The sequence below is a fragment of the Triturus cristatus genome, chromosome 3_2 (assembly GCF_964204655.1).
Source record: "Triturus cristatus chromosome 3_2, aTriCri1.1, whole genome shotgun sequence".
Lineage (NCBI taxonomy): Eukaryota > Metazoa > Chordata > Amphibia > Caudata > Salamandridae > Triturus > Triturus cristatus.
This window is the reverse complement of record NC_140584.1, coordinates 589,879,222-589,901,919: the sequence shown is the minus strand read 5'-3', so window position 1 is coordinate 589,901,919 and position 22,698 is coordinate 589,879,222. Positions and strand designations below refer to the sequence as shown.

The following is a 22,698-nucleotide window of genomic DNA, read 5'->3' as shown; positions in this document are numbered from 1 at the left end:
GAAATTTCTCCACATTACCTGCCTATATGTGTTGCAACGCATATATTTTCACAAAGACAAATTCAAAATATGACTAGTCACCATCAATCAAACTCAAATAGCCAGACCAGGCTTCAAAAACTCGGAGCAAGTACCGTACAACGGTTCTTACCAATCAAGAGTCCAGGTTCCAACTGCCAAGCTCCACAATCGCCCAAACGGCTCTCACGGCAGGACCGACAGAAGAGGTCTCAGTCGATGACCGGCGCCACCCAGACGGTCAGCTCGGAAGGGAAGGAAGAAAAACCTCGGGATGCCAGGGCTAAGACGCCACTGGCAGTGATCACGTCCCCGGCCAAACTCCTCACCTTCGTCGCGACCAGTCCTTCGAGCATCCGAGTCGCCGATGAGCCCCACGTTGGGCGCCAATTGATGAATACAGGCCCCAGCTAGGCCCGCAAAGCACAAGGGTTCGCTCTCCTGTAACGGAATCTATAAGGAAGTTGGCACGGAAACTGCAAAGTACAAAAACAACGTTTATTAACCCTTAAGGGTGGTCCTACAATCCACACAACACTCTTCAGTATTGTAAGGAGTAGCACAAAGAACTTGCGTACACAGTCCCCTTTTATACACAACAGAGGGGCTCATAGTGGGTGGATACAACATGAGGTCGAAGAACATTACCATTTATGGTCATTCTCGATACTGAATCAATACATGGGCGGAGCTAACACATTCTTCGAGCCCGCGAAAACACATGGTCAAGCAAAGCTAATTATAACAGATGTGGTCAAGTCTGGGCATGCGCCAGATGGACAAGAGAGCTATTTATAAACAGTTACTAGGCAGAATACAGGAGCAACTAACACAGAGGTCGGACTCTCCTCGTGACGAACACGTGGCAGCATGTCAATACAAAATGGAGTCCGGACTTCTGTCAACATAACGAGGAAAACACGATCTAAAGGGGAAGCATTAATGTTTTTCAGTAAATGCTTAATCACATTCTGCTTTAATTTACAACAGAGCGGCGTTGGCCTTCCTGGTTTAGCGCCACACTCCGCCACTTCAGAAGCGCAGGGCTTCACCATATTTGCAACAATATGGTGCAACCCTGCGTTTCCCCCTGCACTGGCGCCAAACTTAGCAGCTTAGCGCCAACGCAGGCACCATAGTACAAGGGTGTCTGCGTTGAGGGGAAGATTGTTTATGTGCAGGAAGGTACCCTTCCTGCACGTAAACAATCTTTAAATTACTTTTGTAACTTTTATGTGTGCTGCATTAAGCAGCACACATAGAAGTTGCAAAACGTCATTTTTGGGGGATTGTTTATGTGCAGGAAGGGTCACCTACCTGCATATAAAAAGCCAATGGCAATTTGCTCTTTCTGTGTGTGCTGCACAACGCAGCACACATGGAAACAGCCAAACGAGGAGAAATAAAGCATTTATCCTTGTTTCGCCAGTTTAAGACCAGGTTATCCCTAGTCTTAATTTCTGCTGCTTCCTATTTACGCCAACCTTGTAAATAGGGGGCAGCGTCAAAATCAAAGGGTTTTGTAGCAGAACGCCCCCTTCAACACTCATTGCTCTCCCCTTTCACACTAAGTACAGCGTAAAAGGGTGCCTTATTTACAAGGCAGCGTTAAGCCTCGTAAAGTAGCTTAACGCTGCCTTGTAAATAAGGCAAAGCCCCTATCGCCAACACAATGCTACACGTCACTGAAAGTGACGTTGTGGTGGCGATAGGGGCTTATAAATATGCCCCACAATGCTTTGGGTTATCACAAAAAAGCCACAGACTAGAAACAGTGCCCACAATAACATTGAGTGAGGTGGTCACCTAGTCATTTAGCGAGTGTCGCTTGTAAGTGAGAATGAACTGCACAGTAGTTACCAGCAACTGTAAGAATCTCCATATTGGGGGATGTACTCTATCACTCCCCTCTCACTCCCTTTCCTTCTTACTGAATTAACCCTATAAGGGCCTCATTCTGTTTGACCTTTTTAAATCGAGGGCCTAAATGTTTTCTTTGCTGGTCAGCCTAAAGCTATGTAGGTGTTATTCTCTACAACCATTGGAGCCATTTTAAGTTTGTTTGTTTTGGCTGATAATATCTTTTTTCAGGTTAGTGCTATGTGCAAATCACAAGATTAAACTGATGAGTCTCTGTCTTATTCCCAAATTTAAATTCATTTAAAGATGCATTAATTAAATAAGTTTTTTATTTAACACGTTTTATTAGCATCTGTTAATTTGTATTGTAAATGATATTCACTGCAGGTCAATTCAGTGAGTTACATTAATTTATCAAAGAGAAAAAATAACAATGGCAGGACATTAATAATAAGAACCCCTCAAGCACAATCAAAAACAGATAAAAACTTGTTAAACTGAATGATAAACTCTCAAAAGAATGAGCAAGTCAATGCAGGGCATAGGTGTTATGTCCCTAGCATTTTTACTTGTCCTTTTAAAATATCCCAACCTACGAATGAACGGAAAATATTTTAGTTGAATTGTGCCAGGGTCAATCCTTCATTTAATATTAACAGTGTGTATTACAGCTCATCAGTGTTATATTTTTGCTTTTTAAAATGGAGTCAGCAGTACTTTAGGTTGAAAAGCACTGACTGCCCTCCATTAATTTCCCGACTGCTGTCTTTTCAGGGCAGTGGCATTTCTCCTATTCTGTGCGAATGCTGGAAACCTTCTGCAGATGAACACATTTTTTTCACAGCTCCATAGCTGGTGCTTAATTTGAGCCAGTGATTTTAGGTGAGGTCTACCAGTACTCATTTTGGGGAATCCGCATTTATATTTCCTCTTTAAATATTTCCTGAGAAAAAGAGAGAAACACACAATGGGTAAAGAAGGAGGAAGAGAAAGACGGAAAAACCATCACAAAGAGAGAAAGCTGGAGCCTCGTAGAAGTGATGGAGTGAAATCTACAATATTTCACTGCACCACTTCTAGGACGCCACTGCGTCAAAACCTTACGCCTGCTTGGATCAGGAATAAGGAGTGACGCAGAACAATGAGGATAGGCCTCCCCATGCCTTGCTGGAGTTGCGTCGTGCTTGCAACACGACTCCAGCAATGCAGGACTTTGGCGCCAACAGATGTGTCAGAGTTTGTGACGCATCTGTCCATCCTTGAGCTATGGTGCGCCGTATTGTAAATACGGCGCATCCATGGTGGCACAAGGGTTTCTCAGGGTGGTGCAGGGAAAGTGACGCATCTTTACAGTTGCGTCACTTTCTTGTAGATCTGCCCCTGAGTCTTTATGAAAGTGTTGTCAGAAAAACAAGGGTGACCCTGAAATTTCTAGGAATCTGGGTTATGATATAATAATCAAGGTACAATTGGCCCTAAACAGAGAATGACATAAAATATGTTACTGTAACAAATTTTAATAACAAAATCATAATTGGGAAATGTAGCTGCATTCAGTGCTGCATCACTGGTTATGCTTCCCATTGGGGACTACCTTCAGGATCCCCTATTGTGTGGCACCGGCTGTCCCTCCCCAACAAAAGGGATCAAGTAAAATTTAGGGGATCTGTTACACGAACCTGTTTTACACCCCCTTGAGTGACATAAGACCTGAATTCATACTGCCCAAAACAATGCTGTTATAATTTGCAGGATATCTTTGCAAGCCCTGACTTACATATCCTTGATCCCATAAGATCCTCTGCTATAGGCTCATCCTGTTCCATCCCGGCACGAGGGGCACCCTCCCATAGCGTTCCATCGCTAATCCCAGCAAAAAGGAAACCATTACAGCCTTCAGCAGCATTATGATGAGCTTCAACGCCCAGTAAGCTTTCAGGCTCCTTCTTAATTAACTCCTGATGATGTCCCCCATACTCTCCAGGGATTGAAACACTGCAGACTTCTCTTACATCAGATACTATGTTTATGTATGTGAAGGCGGTACTTGCAACAATGTATTGTGATACACTTATATGATGCTTTCTCAATGTCTGTGTGTCATGTTTTCTCAGTACCGAGCATGCATGTTCTCTCTGGCACTTTTATATTGTATTTTTTGTGAAATGCCTGTTCTTTTGATTATATGCTATTTCTCAGGTATGGTTTTGTTATTAAACTTTGTTATACTAACATATTTTGATTTTATTCTCAAATTAGTGCAATTGTTCCTTGATTTTTATGAATGGGTAAAGCATCCAAAGGGCACACACTTCCTAAACAAAAAGCCATGAATCAGCAATTAATATGTTGTGTCAGCAGAGTAAATACATCAACGAACACACACTGGCTTTCAATTACAAGCTACACACCATGTTGCATATGAAGCCTAACAAAAGAATTACTTGATCCCCCAACAAAACTGAAATGGCACGGCCTTGACAGATAGCACATCCAAGCAATGGCAAACCGTTAAACAAGCATTGGCAAAGCCATTAGATCTTGTCTTTGGAACCTTTGGTCTTTGCCAATGCTTTTTGGCAATGCTGTATAGTATCTTTAAAAAGCAAAATGCTTTTTGCCAATGATGTGCAGCATTGGAAAGAAAAGATGCGTACTTGTCATGAAGATACTGGCGCCTGAGTCATTCAGTAGGCGCATGCATGTCACCATGCTAGTGTGTGCCTACAGAATGACATGTACGCCATTTTCTTTCTTTTTTATTTACTGATCGAAAATCGCAGATGGCAGTTGGCACAGTAAATAAAACAAACTGAAATGCGCTAAAGTGCATTTCAACAAGCAGAGTGACACAGCAGCAAACTGGAGCTGCCAGGCCCTCATAGTAACGGGAGAAAAAGTTTACATTTTTTTTAAAGGCCATGAGGGTGGGCAAAGTAACAGAGAAGCGAGTGGGTGGAAGCAACAGTGAGTGGGCAGGGGGACAAAATAAAAGTAAAGGCGGGTGGGAGGAGAAGGGCTAAAGGCGGGAAAAGCAGCATATGAAGGAGAGACCAACAGACTCCCAACTTCTCACTCTGTCACTCAAAGATCAAAGGAGTTCCCTGCCCTCATTCTTGCCCTATCCCTGTCCCTCGAAACAAATACAGATCATTTCTCATCCATCTACCGCCTACGCTGCCCCTGAAACCTCAGAAGAGCCCAGGCCCCTCTCCTCTTTCTTGTACTGCTTTGCCAACTTCATAAGAGTTGTCAGTTCTCCACATCCTCACTGTTCTTTAAAGTTCTGGAGAATTCTCGAGTTTTTCCTCAGCTTTACTTTGTCCCTCGGAGGCCAGGGGGGATCTCGTTACAGGCAAATGTCATCCCCAATTTATGAGAAAAGGTGAATGAACACTGATAACACAACAAATTTAAAGGCGAGCTTATATCTCTGGGTGTACACAATCATCTTCACTCTTAAAACACGTCTTTAAAGCCAACCCGTTATTTTTCAAAGTTGTCTAATCACCTGTGGTATCATTAAACTTCTGTGGATAAAAGCCAGCAAGGGTTTATAAACAAAACGTCCATTCCCAGCCTCCCTCGACCTCACCCTGTTCCTTAAAGTTGAAAAGAGTTGTTTTCTATCTTCTCGCCTCACCTTTTGCCCCTCTCTCTGTCACCGCCCTGCAGGTGGCTGAAGGGATGGCTTTCATCGAGCGCAAGAATTACATTCATCGGGACCTGAGAGCGGCCAACATCCTGGTGTCCGAGACCCTGAGCTGTAAGATCGCCGACTTCGGCCTGGCGCGTCTAATCAAGGACGATGAGTACACAGCCAGGGAAGGTGAGTACATGGGATGGGAAGTGGGAAGTTGGGTACACAGTCATTGAAGGTAAGTTAATGGCCAAGGAAGGTGAATACATGGGTTTGGAAGGTGAGTAGAAAATCATGTCCGGTGAGTCCAAGGACAGGGAAGTTGAATAAATGCAAGCCAGGTGAGTACACTGCCAGGGAAGGAGAGTGCAAGGCCCTTGGAAGGCCACGTTTCGTGGCTGCATACTCAGATGCCTTGGCGATATACTCTACTTCCCTTGCCGCGTACGCACCTTCACAGAAAATAGACTCAGCTCCCATAGTCATGTTCTCATCTTCCTTCCCCTTTGTATTCATCTCTCCTGGCTTGTACTCACCTTCCCTGGTCATGTACTCACCATCACTACCAAAACACTGCTTGGGAAGGTGAGTACAGGGTCAGGGAATGTGAGTACAAAAGACAAGGCCTGCAAAATCATTTAAAGCTAAAGAAAGAAAGGTCAGTTCACTTCCAGGCGAGGTTCCTTCAAGAGAATAAAAGGCCAGGAACAGTGAATTGTGGCCAAGAGCACCGCCCGACAGAAGGACGCCATGCTCTGACGGCTCCAGGCAGCAGAAAGGGGTTTCCTTGGAACGCCAGAGGCAGTGCCTCGCCCCAGCAGGGAACAGGGCAAGGACAGAACCCTGCACCAGCGCGCTCCCCTGGGACAGGGGCGTAACACAGGTCCCCGCAGCCCCCGCGGTGCGGGGGGGCCCCCAAGCTCCAGGGGGCCCCCCTCAGCAGAGTACTCCGACCGGACGCAGGCAGCTTGTGTAGTATTATTACAACTCTTCATATTTGAATGTGCACAATGTAAAATGAAAATATTCAACCTAGAAATGCAGCCTTACTAAAGAAAAAAGGCCCCTTCCAAAACACAGCAGTTGCTGACAGCAGCCTGCAGAAGCAGGAGGGCGGTTTGTCCAGGGTATGACCTCTGAGGTAGAGGCACGATAGACCACGTGACGTGCATGAAAAGTTAACACCTCTCAGCATTGACTCTGCATGCGTGCTGGGAGTCTGACCTGACTAGAGAAAGAGAGCAGGCAATTCCAAAGAGGGACAGAAAGTCTCTCTCTTTGCCTGTAGCCTGTCTGAATCTTTCCGACACACAGGGAATGGAACTGAATCTTTCCCCAGACATGACACCCTCTTTAAAACTTTGGTATGGGTAAGTTTTGCATTTCTTTCACTTATGCACTCTAGCAGAAAGGGAACCACTGGACAACTTTCATGATATATTGCAATGAGTAATGAATACTACAAAAGAAATGTTTGAAATGCATAGTTAGTCCTGCAGGCGCGATGACAGAAATCCTTGTATGTTATAGTTTGGAGCGCTAATGTACATTTTAACAACAACAATCGACTACACTGTCAGGATGATAACTGCAATTGGTGTTTTAATGTATTCCCAGAACATCAGGTATTACTTTCACACTTCAGAATTGTTGCTTGCACACTTATAAATGGTGCCAGTGGGCCCTATTATGTGTAACACAATCAACCACTCAAACTTTTAATCCAATCGCGCTTTGAATTTCTGTTTTACCACAAAAAACATGCCTGTAAACATCAGTTCATGGAAGGTACTGTTACGTGAAATCAAGGACAGCTCTAAAGCTTGCTACATGACCTATTGCCCCTTGGTAGTTTTGCACACCTGTCCCTGCTAGCAGTATGTACATATTTTGTGGGTGAGTCTTGATATGATGCTTGCTTCGTAAAATCGTAAATCCAGTATTTGTAAAGCACAAATTACCCACCCTATGGGTCTCAAGGAGCTGGGGGACGTCGTGGAAATTAAGTGAGCTATTGCCCAGAGTCACATGGTGATGACCTCAGCTGCCGCCGGAGCTGGGGATCGAACCGTGAGCCCTGTGCTCCGAAGTCAGCTGCCCGGGCCACTGAGCCACACCCCTCCCTCTCTTCTTCCTGTCCCTCTATTTTGTAAATGATAGTGAGGTTTGCACAGTTGTCATCTACGGTATTTATTTTGTAAAGGTGAGTTTCAGCACCTGAAAACATGGTAATAGTGCGCTCTACAAATATGCATGATATATCATTTACTTCCAGTGACCTACCTGTTTTAGGAGCTGCTGCCCATGCTGCTCATGTTTAGAGCAAAGTTTTTCACTCATCTTCTACCATTCTGTACCTATATTGTGAGGGAGCGTTCTCCTGCTACTTCATATAACTATGTGAAGGACATCTTCACAACTCCTTTCTGTGATGCACCATGTTGTGGGAGAGATGCCTGCCCAACTAAGTTCCATGGATCAGCTGCTTTTCCTAAGAGTTATTTTTAGGGTCCAGCCTGTGAGAGCATGCGCCTCGCTTACGAGACACTCTTGTATAGAGAAAAGAGCTTGGAGCCCGCCAGTTCCTTACCATTTGTCAGCTTGCGTGGCACTCTTCTTTACAGCCCAGTAATTCGTCACTGCATGCCTAACATAATCTCTGTTAATCTCTGTGGAGCAGGGACCAAGCACTGATTGATTCAACTTAATCAGTGTCTGTCCGCTGCTCCTGACGTGATTGAGGTACTATTTTGTTCTTTTTAACTTTTAGTGCCCTGTAAACAGACGGCGTATGACTGGCAAAAACATACCCAGCAGGAGAAATAAAATTGCAAAAGTTCAATATCTATAGTTAACTTTATTTTATTTTGGCAAGTCTTCTTCTCTCACTTTGCACTCATGTTTTATATTATTTTTGATCATGGGCGCTATTGTAAAAAAAATTAGGATTATGTTATTTCAAAAATACATCCTTTCTTTCTTATGTGAAATTTCAGAAATGATGCTTTAACACATAATCATACAGTACACCCAAAGCCACCACTCTCAAATCCGCCCCACTCAATTTAATCCACATCAGACCAATCCAATCCAACCCACTCTAATCCAAGTCACTCTCCCCAATCCAAACCTCTCACCCCCAATCAAATCCACTCCAAACCTCCACACTCCAATCCTCCCAACCCGTCCCACTCTAGTCTGCCCCACTCCAATCCATAACAATCTGTCCCACTCCAAAACAATCTGCCCCACTCCAATTCAAAACAATCTGCCCCCCTCCAATTTGCTCACTCCCAACTGCCCCACTCCAATCAAAAACAGTCTCCTTCATTTCAATCTGCCCCACTCCAATCCAAAACAATCTGCCCCACTCCAATCCAAAACAATCTGCCCTACTCCAATCCATCCCAGACCACTCCCAAACAATCTACCCTATTCCAATCTGCCCCACTCCAATCCAAAACAGTTTGCCCCACCAGTCTGCCCCACTCCAATCCAAAACAATCTGACCCACTCCAATCCCAAAAAATGTGCCCCACTCCAATCCAAAACAATGTGCCCCATTCCAATCCAAAATAATGTGCCCAACTTCCATCCAAACAATCTGCCCCATGTCAGTCCAAACAATCTGCCCCACTCCAATCCAAAACAATCTGTTCCACTTCAATGCAAACAATCTTCCCCTCTTCAATCCAAACAATCTGCCCCTCTCCAATCGAAAACAATCTGTCCTACTTCAATCTAAACAATCTGCCCCACATCAGTCCACACAATTTGCCCCACTCCAATCCAAAACAATCTGCCCCACTTCAATCCAAACAATTTTCCCCACTCCAATCCAAAACAATCTGCCTACTCCAATCTTCCCCACTCCAGTCTGCCCCACTCCAATTCAAAACAGACAGCCCCACTTTAACCCACCCAACTCAAATATAAAACAATTTGCCCACTACAGCCCACCCACTCTGATCTGCCCTACTATAATTTGCCCCACTCCAATCTAACTCACCCCAATCCACCTACTCCATCCCAATTCACCACACTCCAGTCCACCACAATCCCCACACTCCAATTCAATCCACCCCACACCAATCCAATCTACTCCAATCCAATCCACCTTATCCCCATCCAATCTACCCCACTCCAATCTAAAACAATCTGCCCCACTCCCAAACAGATTACCCCACCTGTCTTCCCCACTCCAATCCAAAACAATCTGCCCCACTCCAATCCAAAACAATTTGCCCCACTCTAATCTGCCTTACTCCAGTCTACTCCACTCCAGTCTGCCCCACTCCAATGCAAAAGAGACAGCCCCACACTTATCCACCCCACTCCAATCTGTCCCACTCCAGACCCCTCCACTCCAATCCCCCCACCCCAATCCAATCAAATCCACCTCACCCAATCCACCCACACTCCAATGTACCACAATCCAGACCACCCCACATCAATCCAATCCAGCCCAATCCAATCTACCCAACTCCAACCCAATCCACCTCATCCCAATCCAGCCAACCCCAATCCAATCTAGTCCACTATAATCCAAAACAATCTGCCCCACTCCAATGTGACCCACACCAATGTGCCCCACTCCAATCCAAAACAATCTGCTCACTCCAATCCAAAACAATCTGCCCCACTCCAATCCAAAACAATCTTCACCACTCCAATCTGCCCCACTCCAATTCAACAGAATCTGCCCCACTCCAATCCAAAATAATCAGCCCCACTCCAATGCAAAGCAATCTGCCCCACCCCAATCAGCCCCATTCTAATCCAAGTAATCTGCTCCACTCCAATGTGCCCTACTCCAATCCAAAACAATCTACCCCACTCCAAATCCAAAACATTCCACCCCACTCCAATCCAACCACTATACCCTAATCCAAACCACCCGCTCCAATCCAATCCAATCCATCCCACTCAAATCCAATTTACCCCACTCCAATCTAATCCACCCCACTCCAATCCACCCCACCCCAATTCAATCCACCTCAATCCAATCCACCCCAATCTGTTCACCCCACCCAATCCAATCCACCTCAATTCAATCTACCCTTCTGTAATCCACTCCAATCCACCCCATGCCAATCCAGTCCACCCACTCCAATCCACCCCACTCCACTTAATCCAACCCACTCTATCCCAATCCAATCCCCCCAATCTACTCCAGTCCAGCCCACCCCACTACCTCAGTCCACTCTACCCTATTCCACCACACTACACTCCATTCTGCACCACTCTACGGTAGTGCACTATGACACTGCACTCTACGACACTCTCTGCCACTGAACCAGTGAACTCTACTCCCCTCTACTCAGCTCTATGACACTGTACTCCCCGTACTCCACTCTACTCCAACAAATACAGTGTACGGGACTCTACTCCCCCCACTTCACTCTAGGACACCCCTGCCACTAACTTGTAGCCACGCTGGATAGCACCCACACTGGCATACACATGGCAAAACCGCATTGCCAAAGCCAATCATTTTTGTATAGGCAAGACCTATTGGCTTTGCCAGTGCTTGTTACAGTTGCTGTCTATATTGTGCCTTTTCTGTCCAATTCTGAGGAAAGCTTGCACGGCATCTGCCAATGTTTCTGTGTTTGAAGAAAACTTGCAAAGGTACTTTTGTGTTTTACCTCTACTGCTTGTGTGAGCGAAGCTTCTAGTCCTGCTGCCTAAGGTATACCTCTTCTCTGTGTGATTAAATCTCACTTTCTAGCCTGTGTTCTATCTGGTTTGTGTTGCCAAGAAGCCTGCAATACTGCTATCTGTGCAGTACAATTACTGCGTATGAGTTAAGTTTAAAATGCTGTTGCTTCTGTCCCTTGCACCCTATGAGTGAAACCTTATTTGCTGCTTCTTTTACATTCTGTTGCAAATATTTCAGTGATTTATTTGCCCTCACACCATTGAGCTATGCACTCAACCACAGTGTCATAAGTAATCTGGGTGAGAAATATACACTCAACCACAGTGTCATAAGTAATCTGGGTGAGAAATATACACTCAACCACAGTGTCATAAGTAATCTGGGTGAGAAATATACACTCAACCACAGTGTCATAAGTAATTTGGGTGAGAAACTGACTTGACTGGGCTGAAGGACCACAGTGATGAACTGCAGAGAACAAGTTGCGAGAGAAGAACAAACACAATGCTGTCAAGGAAGAGGCAGGCCAACAGGCAAAGATGGGAGGAAATAAATCAAAGTGGGAGAGGAAAGGAAAATGAAGTGACCCCTTGATTCGATAGACCTTTGCAACTACCACACTATTTCTCTCCTTCCCATTTCAAAATAAGCTTTAGATTTGGGCATCTTGGTCTCAAATCAGTATCTCATAGCACAGCATGGCCTCCCCCATCATGTATATGCAGACGTTCTTCCACACTATAGAATGGGACTGATAGTGCTGTTGAATCTGGGTAACCTGAGAGGAGAGGTGTATGCTGGCTCTCAGTGTCAACATTCTTGTAGATCTGGTGGCATCATTCACAATTAACATCTGCCATAATGGATTTTACAGAGGTGGGTATTCAAGGCAGTCTAAGCCAACATTGCTAAGACAGTGCCTTGAATACCTACCCATGATTGAATTTAACAAAATCTCACCAGCCTTGGTTTCCCAGTCTTGCTTGCTGTAAGAACTTGGAGTATTGGTTGAGAGAGTGAAAACCCACCTCAAATAATAATCACAAGCCTTATCAGCATAAACCACTGGAGTCCCTAAATAAACCTATGCTTAACTCTCTGGTAACTTGCCACACCACAGTCAGTCTTACCTTTGAGGTAATGTGTAAAGTATTTATACAGTACTCAAACAGTAATTAAGTGAAAACACAACAAAATAAAAATACCAAGCCAATTTAGGAAAATATAGTACATTTTAATAAACAAGACTATACCAAAGCGATAAAAATCCAATAGAACCGGAGATACGAATAAGCGTCAATCGTGGGCATCTGATCGTGTTAGACCAGTTCAAAATCAAAAGTTAAGGACGACCGTGATGGAGCGTGGGTCGGATGCATGGACTAGGTTCCTGCCAGTGGAAGGTTTACCTTCTGACTTAGAAAGCAAACTTTCTGACTTAGAAAGTTTTATGGGGAAAATGTGGTCTCTGAAGAGTCATCGGCGGGGCAAGCTGGATCTGAAGTGGTGTTTGATGACGGTGGGATGCTTATGAGCAGAATCACGGTGCGATTGTCGACGAAGGCGGGAAAGAGAGCGGGCGAAGTTTGAAGGCCATGCCTCGGAAGGCCTCAAGGTTGATCGGATGCTGTTTGGCATGGATCCTGGTGTAGCCGTCTACGTTCAGACTTAGAAACGTTTCTAGAAGTCATATCTCCTTCAATGGGGCAAACAAGAAAGTCGAGACCGACAGAAGGGGGGTTGGGAGCACACTGCCTCACATCCCAGCACGGCTGGCGATTTGACATCAATGACAGAGCTCTGGCGGCGATCCCAGTCTGTCAGTCCTCCAGGCAGAAAGCCGCCAGAAAGTTTCTGAGTCCCACTTCTTGCAGTTTAGGGACAGGAGGAATAGACTTTAACACCAGCCAAGGGTCTGTGCATAATTAAATTAATTTACTATTGCATGGTCACCATTTGTAAATGCCTTGCACTTGAAAATGAAGCCATTTACCTATGTACGACTACCAGTCTGGCTTCAGATCATGCTGTAGCGTTGAAACTGCTACCTTACACGTCGTAAACAATGCCCTCCTAATCCCAGATGAAGTTACCACTGCCTCCTGATATTTCTGGACCTCTGAGCTTCCTTCAACACACCGATGATACACAGTTTTACTTGAAAGTCTCCTCCACTTCTAACATCCAGTGCCTCAAAAACTGCCTGCATATCATGCAAACCTGGATGCCCAGCACCTAGCAGAAGCTCAACCCAACCAAGATAGAATTTATGTTGTTTGAAAAAGCACCCAAAAGCAATGTGCAATTTCAAATCTTGCATACTCTACATTTCCCCTGCAAATACTTGGGAAAGAATATACGTATAGTGCACAGCTTTAATGTTTCGTCATAGCTGAGGGCCATGCCCCCCTAAAATGCCCCCCTAAAAATATCATTCTGGCTACGGGCCTGCGGAAAGCTCCTGATTGTGTCCGGAGGGGGCCAATCCACGTACCTTGCAGGGGAGGCCCCTCACGTTCAATTACGCCACTGCCCTGGGACACTGCTTGGTACCGGCGGGCTTTGTTAGGGTTGTGTATGGCAGCATCCTTGTGTCAAGGACAGTGTGAGGCAAGAGGGTGATGACAATGGTGGATGATGGGGCGGTGAAACAGAGGACCAGGGGCGAGAGTCGGTCCTTTAAGTGTGGGGTTAGGAGTCCAGGAATGAGAGGGTGAGATAGCCTCTCATAGTGTGGGGCTGCAGGTCCCCTATGGTGAGAGAGAAACAAAGAGAGTGGCACCCTCTTCTGTGTGGTAGTCGAAAGGAGCCAATAAGAGAGAGAGACCACCTTTGTCTACGTGGGTTTAAGAGTGCGCTCTGGAGTTAACCCCTTGTGTGCCCATGACGAGCTGGACTCGTCATGGGCCGCGGTTGCGCTGTGCCCATGACGAGTCCAGCTCGTCATGAACCCCGCCCGCTAATGCAACGGCCGGCACAGGGCGGGGAAAGGGCGTGGCACACAAGGGGTTAAAGAAAGACATAACCTCTTGAGGGTGCAGGTAGAGAGAGGTCGAGGCGAGACAGGCTGAGACGGCCACTTCCATTGTAGACTAAAAGGAGCCCACAAATGAAAGGGAGGGGAAGTCTCTCCAGTGTGGTGGTAGAGGGAGCCCCTGAGAGACATAACGTGAGTTCCTTCCTGCGTGAAACTGTAGAGAGCCCTTAAGTGAAAGGGGGAGAGAGACCACCCTTCAATGTGCGGGAAGAAGGAGACAGTAGTGAGCGTGAGAGACAGCCTCTCCCAATTCAGCCTGAAGTAGAGGGAGAGCAGCAGTGGAAGGGAGAGACGGTCTGTTCAGTGTGCAGGTCAGGGGCGCAAGTAGAGCCCAATTTCGGGTAGGGGGGTGCAAATACTTCCAGCAATGTGTCCTTGTATAATGTAACTGGTACTCATGCAAAGTGCCTCAGTACCTTCGGGTGGAGTTCGAGCTGTATAAAACTGCAACAACAAAAAAACAAAGCCTAAGATTACTTTTCAGGAAATGCATTCTCACACTGTGGCAGCAAAAGTAATTTGAAATGTTAAGGAATAGGTAGAGTGGAGGTGCAGGGGCTCTAGGAACGGGTGAAAAAACAACAAAGCCTTGTTATCAAGTAAATGGTCTTTTAAAGACCTGTGGAATGCTAGAGTGCAGCTGTGATAAGACGCCAGACCAGCCAGCCCACAGCAGCTCAAGAACTGTTTGTGTGTGTGTGTGTGTGGAAGCTGTCTCAGCCTGGTCTGACACACACAACGGTGGGGGCTGAAGCCCTTTGAGCCCTATGGGCTTCAGGTAGAGAGAACTCATGAGAGGGCGAGATAGCCCCTTCCATGGGGAAGGGAGCCCTGGAGTGCGAGGGAGAGACTGTCTCTTCACTCTGCGGGGAGAGGTAGCCCTGGAGTGAAAGGGAGAGACAGCCCCGGCCTTCTGTGAGGGGCAGAAGAAGCCCCAGAGAGGGACAGAGCCAAGCACCCCTCAAGCATGGGTCAGACAGAGCGGGCACGCGTAAGGGAGCTGAGAAGGACCCGTATACTTTGCATCACTTAGTGTTGAGGATAAATAATTTGTGCTGCAGCAACCCCGGAACTTCCCCGACATTGTAAAGTTCTTGGTAAGACTGTAGAGAGTATAAAGTGTTAGTGCTTTAAAAACGGTGCGGGCTGAGCTTGGAGAGGCTAGCGTTTTATTTCATTAGAATTGGCATTAAGAGGGACATTAGTATGGCGGGCAGACTTTGTCCCCCCGCCATACCCCCGGGAATCGGGACCGCCCGCAATGCTAGCGGCGGTCCCGCACCCTCCATTAGGATGCGCCCGCAACACTGGCGGGCGCATCGCGCATTTGAAACATTGCGGCGGGCGGTGCTGAAAGCACCGCCTGCCGCAATGCCACAAAGGCAGGTTGTGCCTTTCAATGCTCAATGTGACAGGCACTGCGCGGTGCCTGCCACGTTGTACATTGAAATGCAGGGGGGTACCATAGGTACCCCCCATGTGTACCCCCCACCCCCCAGAGTCCCTGAGGGCCTGCAACAGGCCCCCGCAAGTAAACTCCGCATGCCTTTCTGTGGCGGCAATGCCGCCACGGAAAGGCATGTTTCTGCCCCCATTGTAATATGGCTGGCAGTGTCTAACAGACACTGCCACCATATTGAACCCTTTTCCGCCCGGTCGACTTGTCTACCGGGCGGAAAAGCGGCGGACGGTCTTTCCGTCCGCCGCGGACCCCCCCCGCCATCGTAATATGGCGGGGGGTCTTTGCAGCATGGATGGCTGGCGGATCGCCCCCGCCAGGCCGGCGGTGACTACCCGCCCGCCATTCCTAATGGGGCCCTAAGTGTGTAGATTCTCTTGTTGGTAATTCAAGATCGTTCAGGCTAGCTTTTAGAAGAGCTGTTCTCGTTACATCTTGAGGCTTGGGCATGGTTATTCCATATTTCAAAAGTGATTTAATTCATGCTTGTGCTATCTGTTTCAGATCTTCAGCAGGTATAAAACTATCAATTGATTTCAGTAGTTAAAGTTGGTGGCATGCACCTTTTCCCATGCGCGTTTTGTATGTGTCCAATTTCAGTTTGCTCTTTGTTCTCATCACATGACTAAATACACAAGTATTCCTCTTGCATGGTTTGTATACAAGATTTATTTTCAGATACCATATATATATATATATATAGATATATATGTCTACATATATCTCTAAATATCTCTCTCTACATAGAGAGAGATAGATATATAGTAATGTTATGATTATGAGTTGAAATGAGATAGGGGCTAAATTTTGAAAACTGAAAAACCACTGAAACGAGCCAGTTAAATATAGTGAGCTAGCAGTGGTGGTCTTCAATTACGTCATTCAACATGTAATGAGTGATGAAATTTGTGACGTCATTGGCAGTGTACCATGGGAGTGCATGCTATAGTTAGTTCACTAAATTGTTAACTGGCAAATTTCATTTTTAAAACTTTACTTCGTATCTCATTTCAACACCTAACTATAATATCACTTTACCCTTTGTTTTTGTGTTTTTTCAGTGACATACATAGGGACTTATTTACAAGCCCCTTGCGCCCCGGTACGTCACTTTTTCCCATATTAAAATGATGCACCAGCAGGGCAAGGGGCTTGTAAATGCACCCATAGTCTTTTGAGTAGGGGTACATATAATGTCTAAATAACTTTGGTATAAACAATGTCAAGTCCTCACATGCTCCTGGCCTTTTAGGTGCCTTGTGCTCATAGATTTTTTAGCTTTTTCTGCCATCCAATAGTTTTCACTTGGAAACACTTGTCTTTTGTTCATCACATAGTTCTTGAAAGTCAGCGATTTCCTTGCAAAATGTTTGAATCAATTCCTCCTCCTTGCCTCATAGTTTATTCCGTGGAAGGAAAGTTTCACTTATGATAAGTAAGGCCTTGTAGACACGTATTCATCCTTTATAAGATCATGGTGCGCTGCTGACAGATCCTATCTTTACCCCCCTGCATTCTTATATGCATCTCCTGCCTGCTTGAGCCCATGGTAGTTTTCCCAGTAGTTTGATCATTAGGTCTCGCCTGAGCCAGCGCTTTAGCGCTGCTCTGGCGAGAGTTTTAGTAAGCGGGATTTGGAAGTGCAGACTAGTGGCTTTTCAGGCCTCCAACTACAGTGCATGTGCACCGGGCGTGCGCACCTTTTATCAGCCTGCGTGATCACTTTCGCTGCCGCTTTGATGTTCTCAGTGAGCCGCGCGGCCACTGAGAACGTCAAAGCGGCCGCGAAAGTGATCACCATTTGCCACCCCCTCCCTTATCCCACTTCCTGCTTGTATGACTCCCACTCGCTGCCTCCTCCAGGGTCTGCGTCAACTCCGGAGTCGCGCTCCCCCTCCCGCCACGCGCACATGCCCATCGCAAGCTTTCCAACAATAACTCCTCCCAGTAAACTCCGACTCCCGCTTGCTTTCCCCGAAGATGGGACATTATTATTTTGCATTTATATTCGGGCGAGATCGTGTCAAGTATGAGCTCCTGGGCTGGCGTGATGTTATTGTCAGCGCGCGTTCACTTGTGCCAGTCTCTGCCCTCGTGCCGCTGCTTGAGCGGTCCCATTTCCTGCCAACGCCTTACACAAAGCTCACAAAGTTTACACCGAAATAAATCCCCCACCAAGTCCACATAAAACTTTAATAAGAATAAGTTTCTTGCTTGCCTGCCGCATCTCGTTGCATCTGCGGGTCTTTGTGATCCGCTCCTGTCTCCAACCGCTACCCATGTTGCCTATGCTCCCGCCCCTCCCATTGTCTCTGCTCACAACCTACATTTTTTTTTCCGGCGCTTGGTAATGCGCGCTTGCCGGTATGATGGCTCGTTGAACACGCACTGCTTGCATGCAAGTTCTTGAATAGGTTATTCCCCGCCCTCACGCATGTGGCGTGTTGCCTTTGCTCCCGCGCCCTCCCGTTGTCTGCGCTGCCTATGTTGCTAACAGACAAGCGGAGGCGGTGGGGAAGCGGAAGGAAGCGGCAGCTCTTCTTCTCTCCTAAGATGGCAGCTTCCACAGTCTCCATGTCTGGCATGTAAATCAGCCCCTCCGGAGCTCCCCCCAGCAAAGAGCAACCCACCACTTTAAACACGGTCTGTACGTTTTCTGTCACATATTTGTGGTTTATTCTTCTGATCTGCAAAAGCTGCCACTACTTCCCACTGCGGTCCGCCACCTTCTAAGGCACTCCAGCCTCGCTGGAAGCGGGTGGTGGGCTGATCAGGCCGTTGCCCGGCACGGACATTGCGCAGTGGCCATCAAGAAGCTCATATTGGGTTTTTTTTTCAGTTTGAAATGCTTTATTGAAGAAAAGTAGAGTGAACAACGAAATACAGATCATATAAAGAACATTGTCCATATAGAATCAAAAAAAGAAAAAACAGTGAATCATCATGTGTTAACATAAGAAACCTGAAGGAAGCTTAAAAAGCATTTTGTAAAAATTTTAAAGGCAACCAGGAAAAAAGGGGAAAAAAGAGAAAAAAGGAGGAGAAAGGAAAGAAGGGAAAGGAGAAAGAAAGAGGTAAATATGAGGCGTTAGGAGAAGAATAGATAAGGAGATCATACAAAGACTAGGTAGAATAGAAAAAGCAAGGAAGCCGAGGATAGGGAATAGTTGAAAGGCAGGAAAGACAAATGTAAATGTAAAAGATACAAGAAGGGTAAAAGAAGAAGAAGAAGAAGAAGGACAGAGAAAGAGTCACTTATGGGGGTTTAAAATTCTCAGAGGATAAAGGAGAGATACATTTCAGAGCCATGCGGTCAAGATATGTTGTGAGAGGCAACCAGAATAAATCTCTATTGAGGGTAGGGGTGGAGGCAGCGGCAAAACGGACATCGAGCCTATGATAATGACAGAGAGAGTTCCACCAACATTGTATAGAGAGCTTAGAAAGATCCTTCCAGTTAGAAGAAATGTGTTGAAAAGCCAGAGCCAACATAAGATCTAATAGACCAGAGGAGTGAGAAGAAATATCTAGAGTGTCAGAAATACTACCTAAAAAAAGAAGAGGGATAGAGTATGGAATAGAGATAGAAAATAGACGAGAGACATAAGACCACACCTGATCCCAAAGCACGAGAACAGAAGGGCACAGAAAAAATAGATGAAAAAGATCAGCTTTAGGGGCAGAACAGGTCCAACAGGTAGAGTCCTTATCAGGAGAAAAGCGAGAAATAGAAACAGGAGAGAGATATAGTCTGTGATATAGAAAGAACATAGATTGAGTTAGTGAAACGGAACGGGAAATTTTTAAAGACCTGGCCCAAACTTTGTCCCAAACAGCTATAGGCCAGTCACAGCCCAGATCCAGCTCCCAAGTACTTTCCAATTTAGATTTCGGGCGGGTCGGATTGGGGGAGGAGAAGAATTTATAGATAAGAGAGGCTTTAGGGAGAGTAGACAAGATCTGAAGGAGTGAGGAATGAGATACGGGAGAGGATGACAAGGGAAGTGAATAATAAACATCAAGTATGATGGCCATGAGGACAGTGAATCTGCGAAAAAAGATTGCGGGCATTGAAACAAAAGTCGGAATCGAGGAAAAGAACATGGAAGAAGACCATCGAAAAGTTGGTTAACCCACATCAGATCCTTTGATCTCCACACAGTCCAACAAATAGGACGATTATTGAGGAGAATAAGCGAATTGTACCAGATAGGGGAGGCCAAAAAGGATTCACGAGAAACCGGATCAGGACGGACCAGAGCATGTAAAAGAGAGGAAGTGTGCTTGAACAGGGGTAGAGGAGTGGTTAAATTCTTAGCAGAAAAATGTACAATTTCAGATAGAGAGAAAGGAGAGAGGAGTGAGCGTTCAATAGAGAGCCAAAGAGGAGCAAGAGGGGAGGGTGCGAGAACAAGCCAATTAGAAGCCTGACGGAGAGAAAAAGATTTATGATAGAGACGTAAGTCCGGAAAATTGACTCCGCCATTGGATTTCGGTTTACGAAGAGCAACTAGAGCAACTCTCGATTTTTTATGATTCCATAGAAACTTAGAGAGACAGGAGTCGATGCGTTTGAAATAGATATCAGGGATATGTATGGGGAGCATGGAAAAGATGTATATAAGAATGGGAGCTATCATCATTTTGATCGAATCCAGCTGACCCCACCATGAAAGAAAGAGAGGATTCCAAGAAGAGAACAACTTATCAATACGGGATAATACAGCCGACATGTTCAACAGAATAGATGAAGAGATGGAGCTAGAGAACCAAATTCCAAGGTACTTAATTTTAGAGGAATTCATGCAAAGCCAGTGGTCGAAAACTGATGAGGGAGACAACATTTGGTAAGAGGAAGGATCTCAGTGTTATCAGAGTTAATCTTGTAACCAGAAACTTGGGAAAAGGAGTTAAACTCAAGCAGTAAGGCCGGGATGGATTGGTCAGGGTCAGAAATAAACAAAAGAATGTCATCTGCATACGCAGAGAGTTTCAAATGAGTCTTGTCATAAGGGAAGCCAGAAATAGATATGTTATTTCTTTTTTTTCTTTTTTTTTTTTTTTATTATTGAGAATTTGCCTGGTGTACATAGTAATCCAATCAGTCATTACAAATAAACCAATGGTAGAATATATACACATTCTCCTCCAACCAAACTAATTAAGAAAGAAAAGAATTACATAATACAAAATCAGAAAGTAACCACAACATAAGTCATCAGTTTGATCTTCTCCAGCTATCAAGAGGAGCCCACATATTTCTACCCATTTCCCTTATTTTTTCCCCCTTTTGATCATATACACAAGACTCAATATTATGTATCGCTAGAAACCTGGCCATCCACATTTGAAAGGTTGGGGGGGAAAGATCTTTCCATCCTGTTGAAATAAGAATACGCAACACAGCAACCGATACAAATACCAGTGCTTCAGCAGAGTTAGACAAGTCTGCTTTGCTATCTACACCTACCACCACCTGCGTAGAAGATAGTACAATTCTACATTTTAACAATCCAGCCAAAAAATCAGAGATTTCTCTCAGTATCAAGGATAGCTTATCACATTCGAAAAACATATGTAATAAATCTGCTGGGCCAGTCTGACACCTAGGGCACTTATCATTCTCCACCAATCCCCACGAAAACAATTTGGCTGGAGTAAAGTACAGATTGAACAGTGTTTTAAAATGCTGTGCCCTTAAATTAGATGAACGTAGCCATTTTTAATTTAATATAAGCGCTAAATCAAGGTCCACATCCGGGTTGTCTAACTTAATGGATAATGCATGTTCGGTTTTTTCCATATCATCCTGTACACCCTCCATGAGATGATTATAAATATGTTTGATTTTATTTCCCCCTTTCCCTACGTAATCCAATAACGGGCAGCGTGTAGTAACAGTAATTTTCGGTCTGATTGCCTTTAACAACCGAAATACCTGACTATAAAAAAGCCAGTGAGTTGGTGGTACCCCAAATTTGACCTGAATTACATCAAACCCAATAACCGCTCCACTTTCCCACACATCCCCGATGGTCTCGATTCCGTGCTCTTTCCAAAATTGATAGTGCATACCTGTATCCAGATGTGGAAACAATTTAGAATTCCATAGAGACAAATATGTATTAACTTTAGGAATCTCTAACAACTTTTGAATAGCTTTCCACATCCCCCATATCCCACTTACAATCTTGAGCCTCACCTTTGAATAATATCTACGGTCGACTTCCATCAATAGTAGCCCTACAGCCTTCTTCCCCAATAAAAGCTCGAATATAGTTGGGGGGTCCTGACTGTCTCCCTGAATCCCTGGTAAATTATCGTTTAATTGGAATAAAATTGACATTTGAGCTAACTGGGAAGAATAATGATACAATCGAAGGTTTGGGAGGGCCATTCCACCTCTATCGTGAGGGAGTGACATGAGCATCAAAGATCGTCTTGTTTTCCCATATTGCCATATGAACCTATTGAAAACTGATTCTAACTTCTTCAGTAATTTTTCCTCCAGCAGGAGGGGGATAGCACGAAACAAATAAAGAATCTTGGGGAACATTGCCATTTTGAGAACATTCACCCTCCCCACCAAAGATAGGTGTAGAACGTCTAATCTTTTTAACTCCGCTTCTATTGAGCCAATAAGCGGACCGTAGTTTTCTACATTAATCTTGTCTACTGCTGCATTGATCCTCACCCCTAAATATACTGCAGAATCAACATATCTATTATCTGACTTAATGATGTTATTTGTACCAATGATCTGGGTCTTCCCCTCGTTTAACAAGTACCCAGATCTTTTGCCAAATTCTCTTGCCAACTCCACTAGTGCCGTCATCGCCTGCTGTGGATGGGTCGTAAGAATCGCCAGATCATCGGCATAAGCCAACAGCTTATTACTATACCCATTAATGATCACTGGGCGAATCAATGGACAATTCAAGATTCTATAGATCAGAGGATCTATATATAGCGCAAAGAGTATCGGGGAGCAGGGACAGCCCTGACGAGTGCCTCTCCTGATC

The 22,698-nt window shown here is 45.3% G+C and overlaps 1 protein-coding gene across 2 annotated transcripts in view; it reads left to right on the top strand.

Annotated features, from left to right (window-relative positions):
- LCK (LCK proto-oncogene, Src family tyrosine kinase) overlaps nucleotides 1–22,698 on the top strand; it is a 327,731-nt gene that overhangs the window by 286,728 nt on the left and 18,305 nt on the right. For both annotated transcript variants that reach the window (XM_085648416.1, XM_085648415.1), the window contains exon 11: nucleotides 5,554–5,707. In XM_085648416.1, coding sequence (XP_085504542.1) covers nucleotides 5,554–5,707 — 154 coding nt within the window. The remainder of the gene's footprint in view (nucleotides 1–5,553; nucleotides 5,708–22,698) is intronic.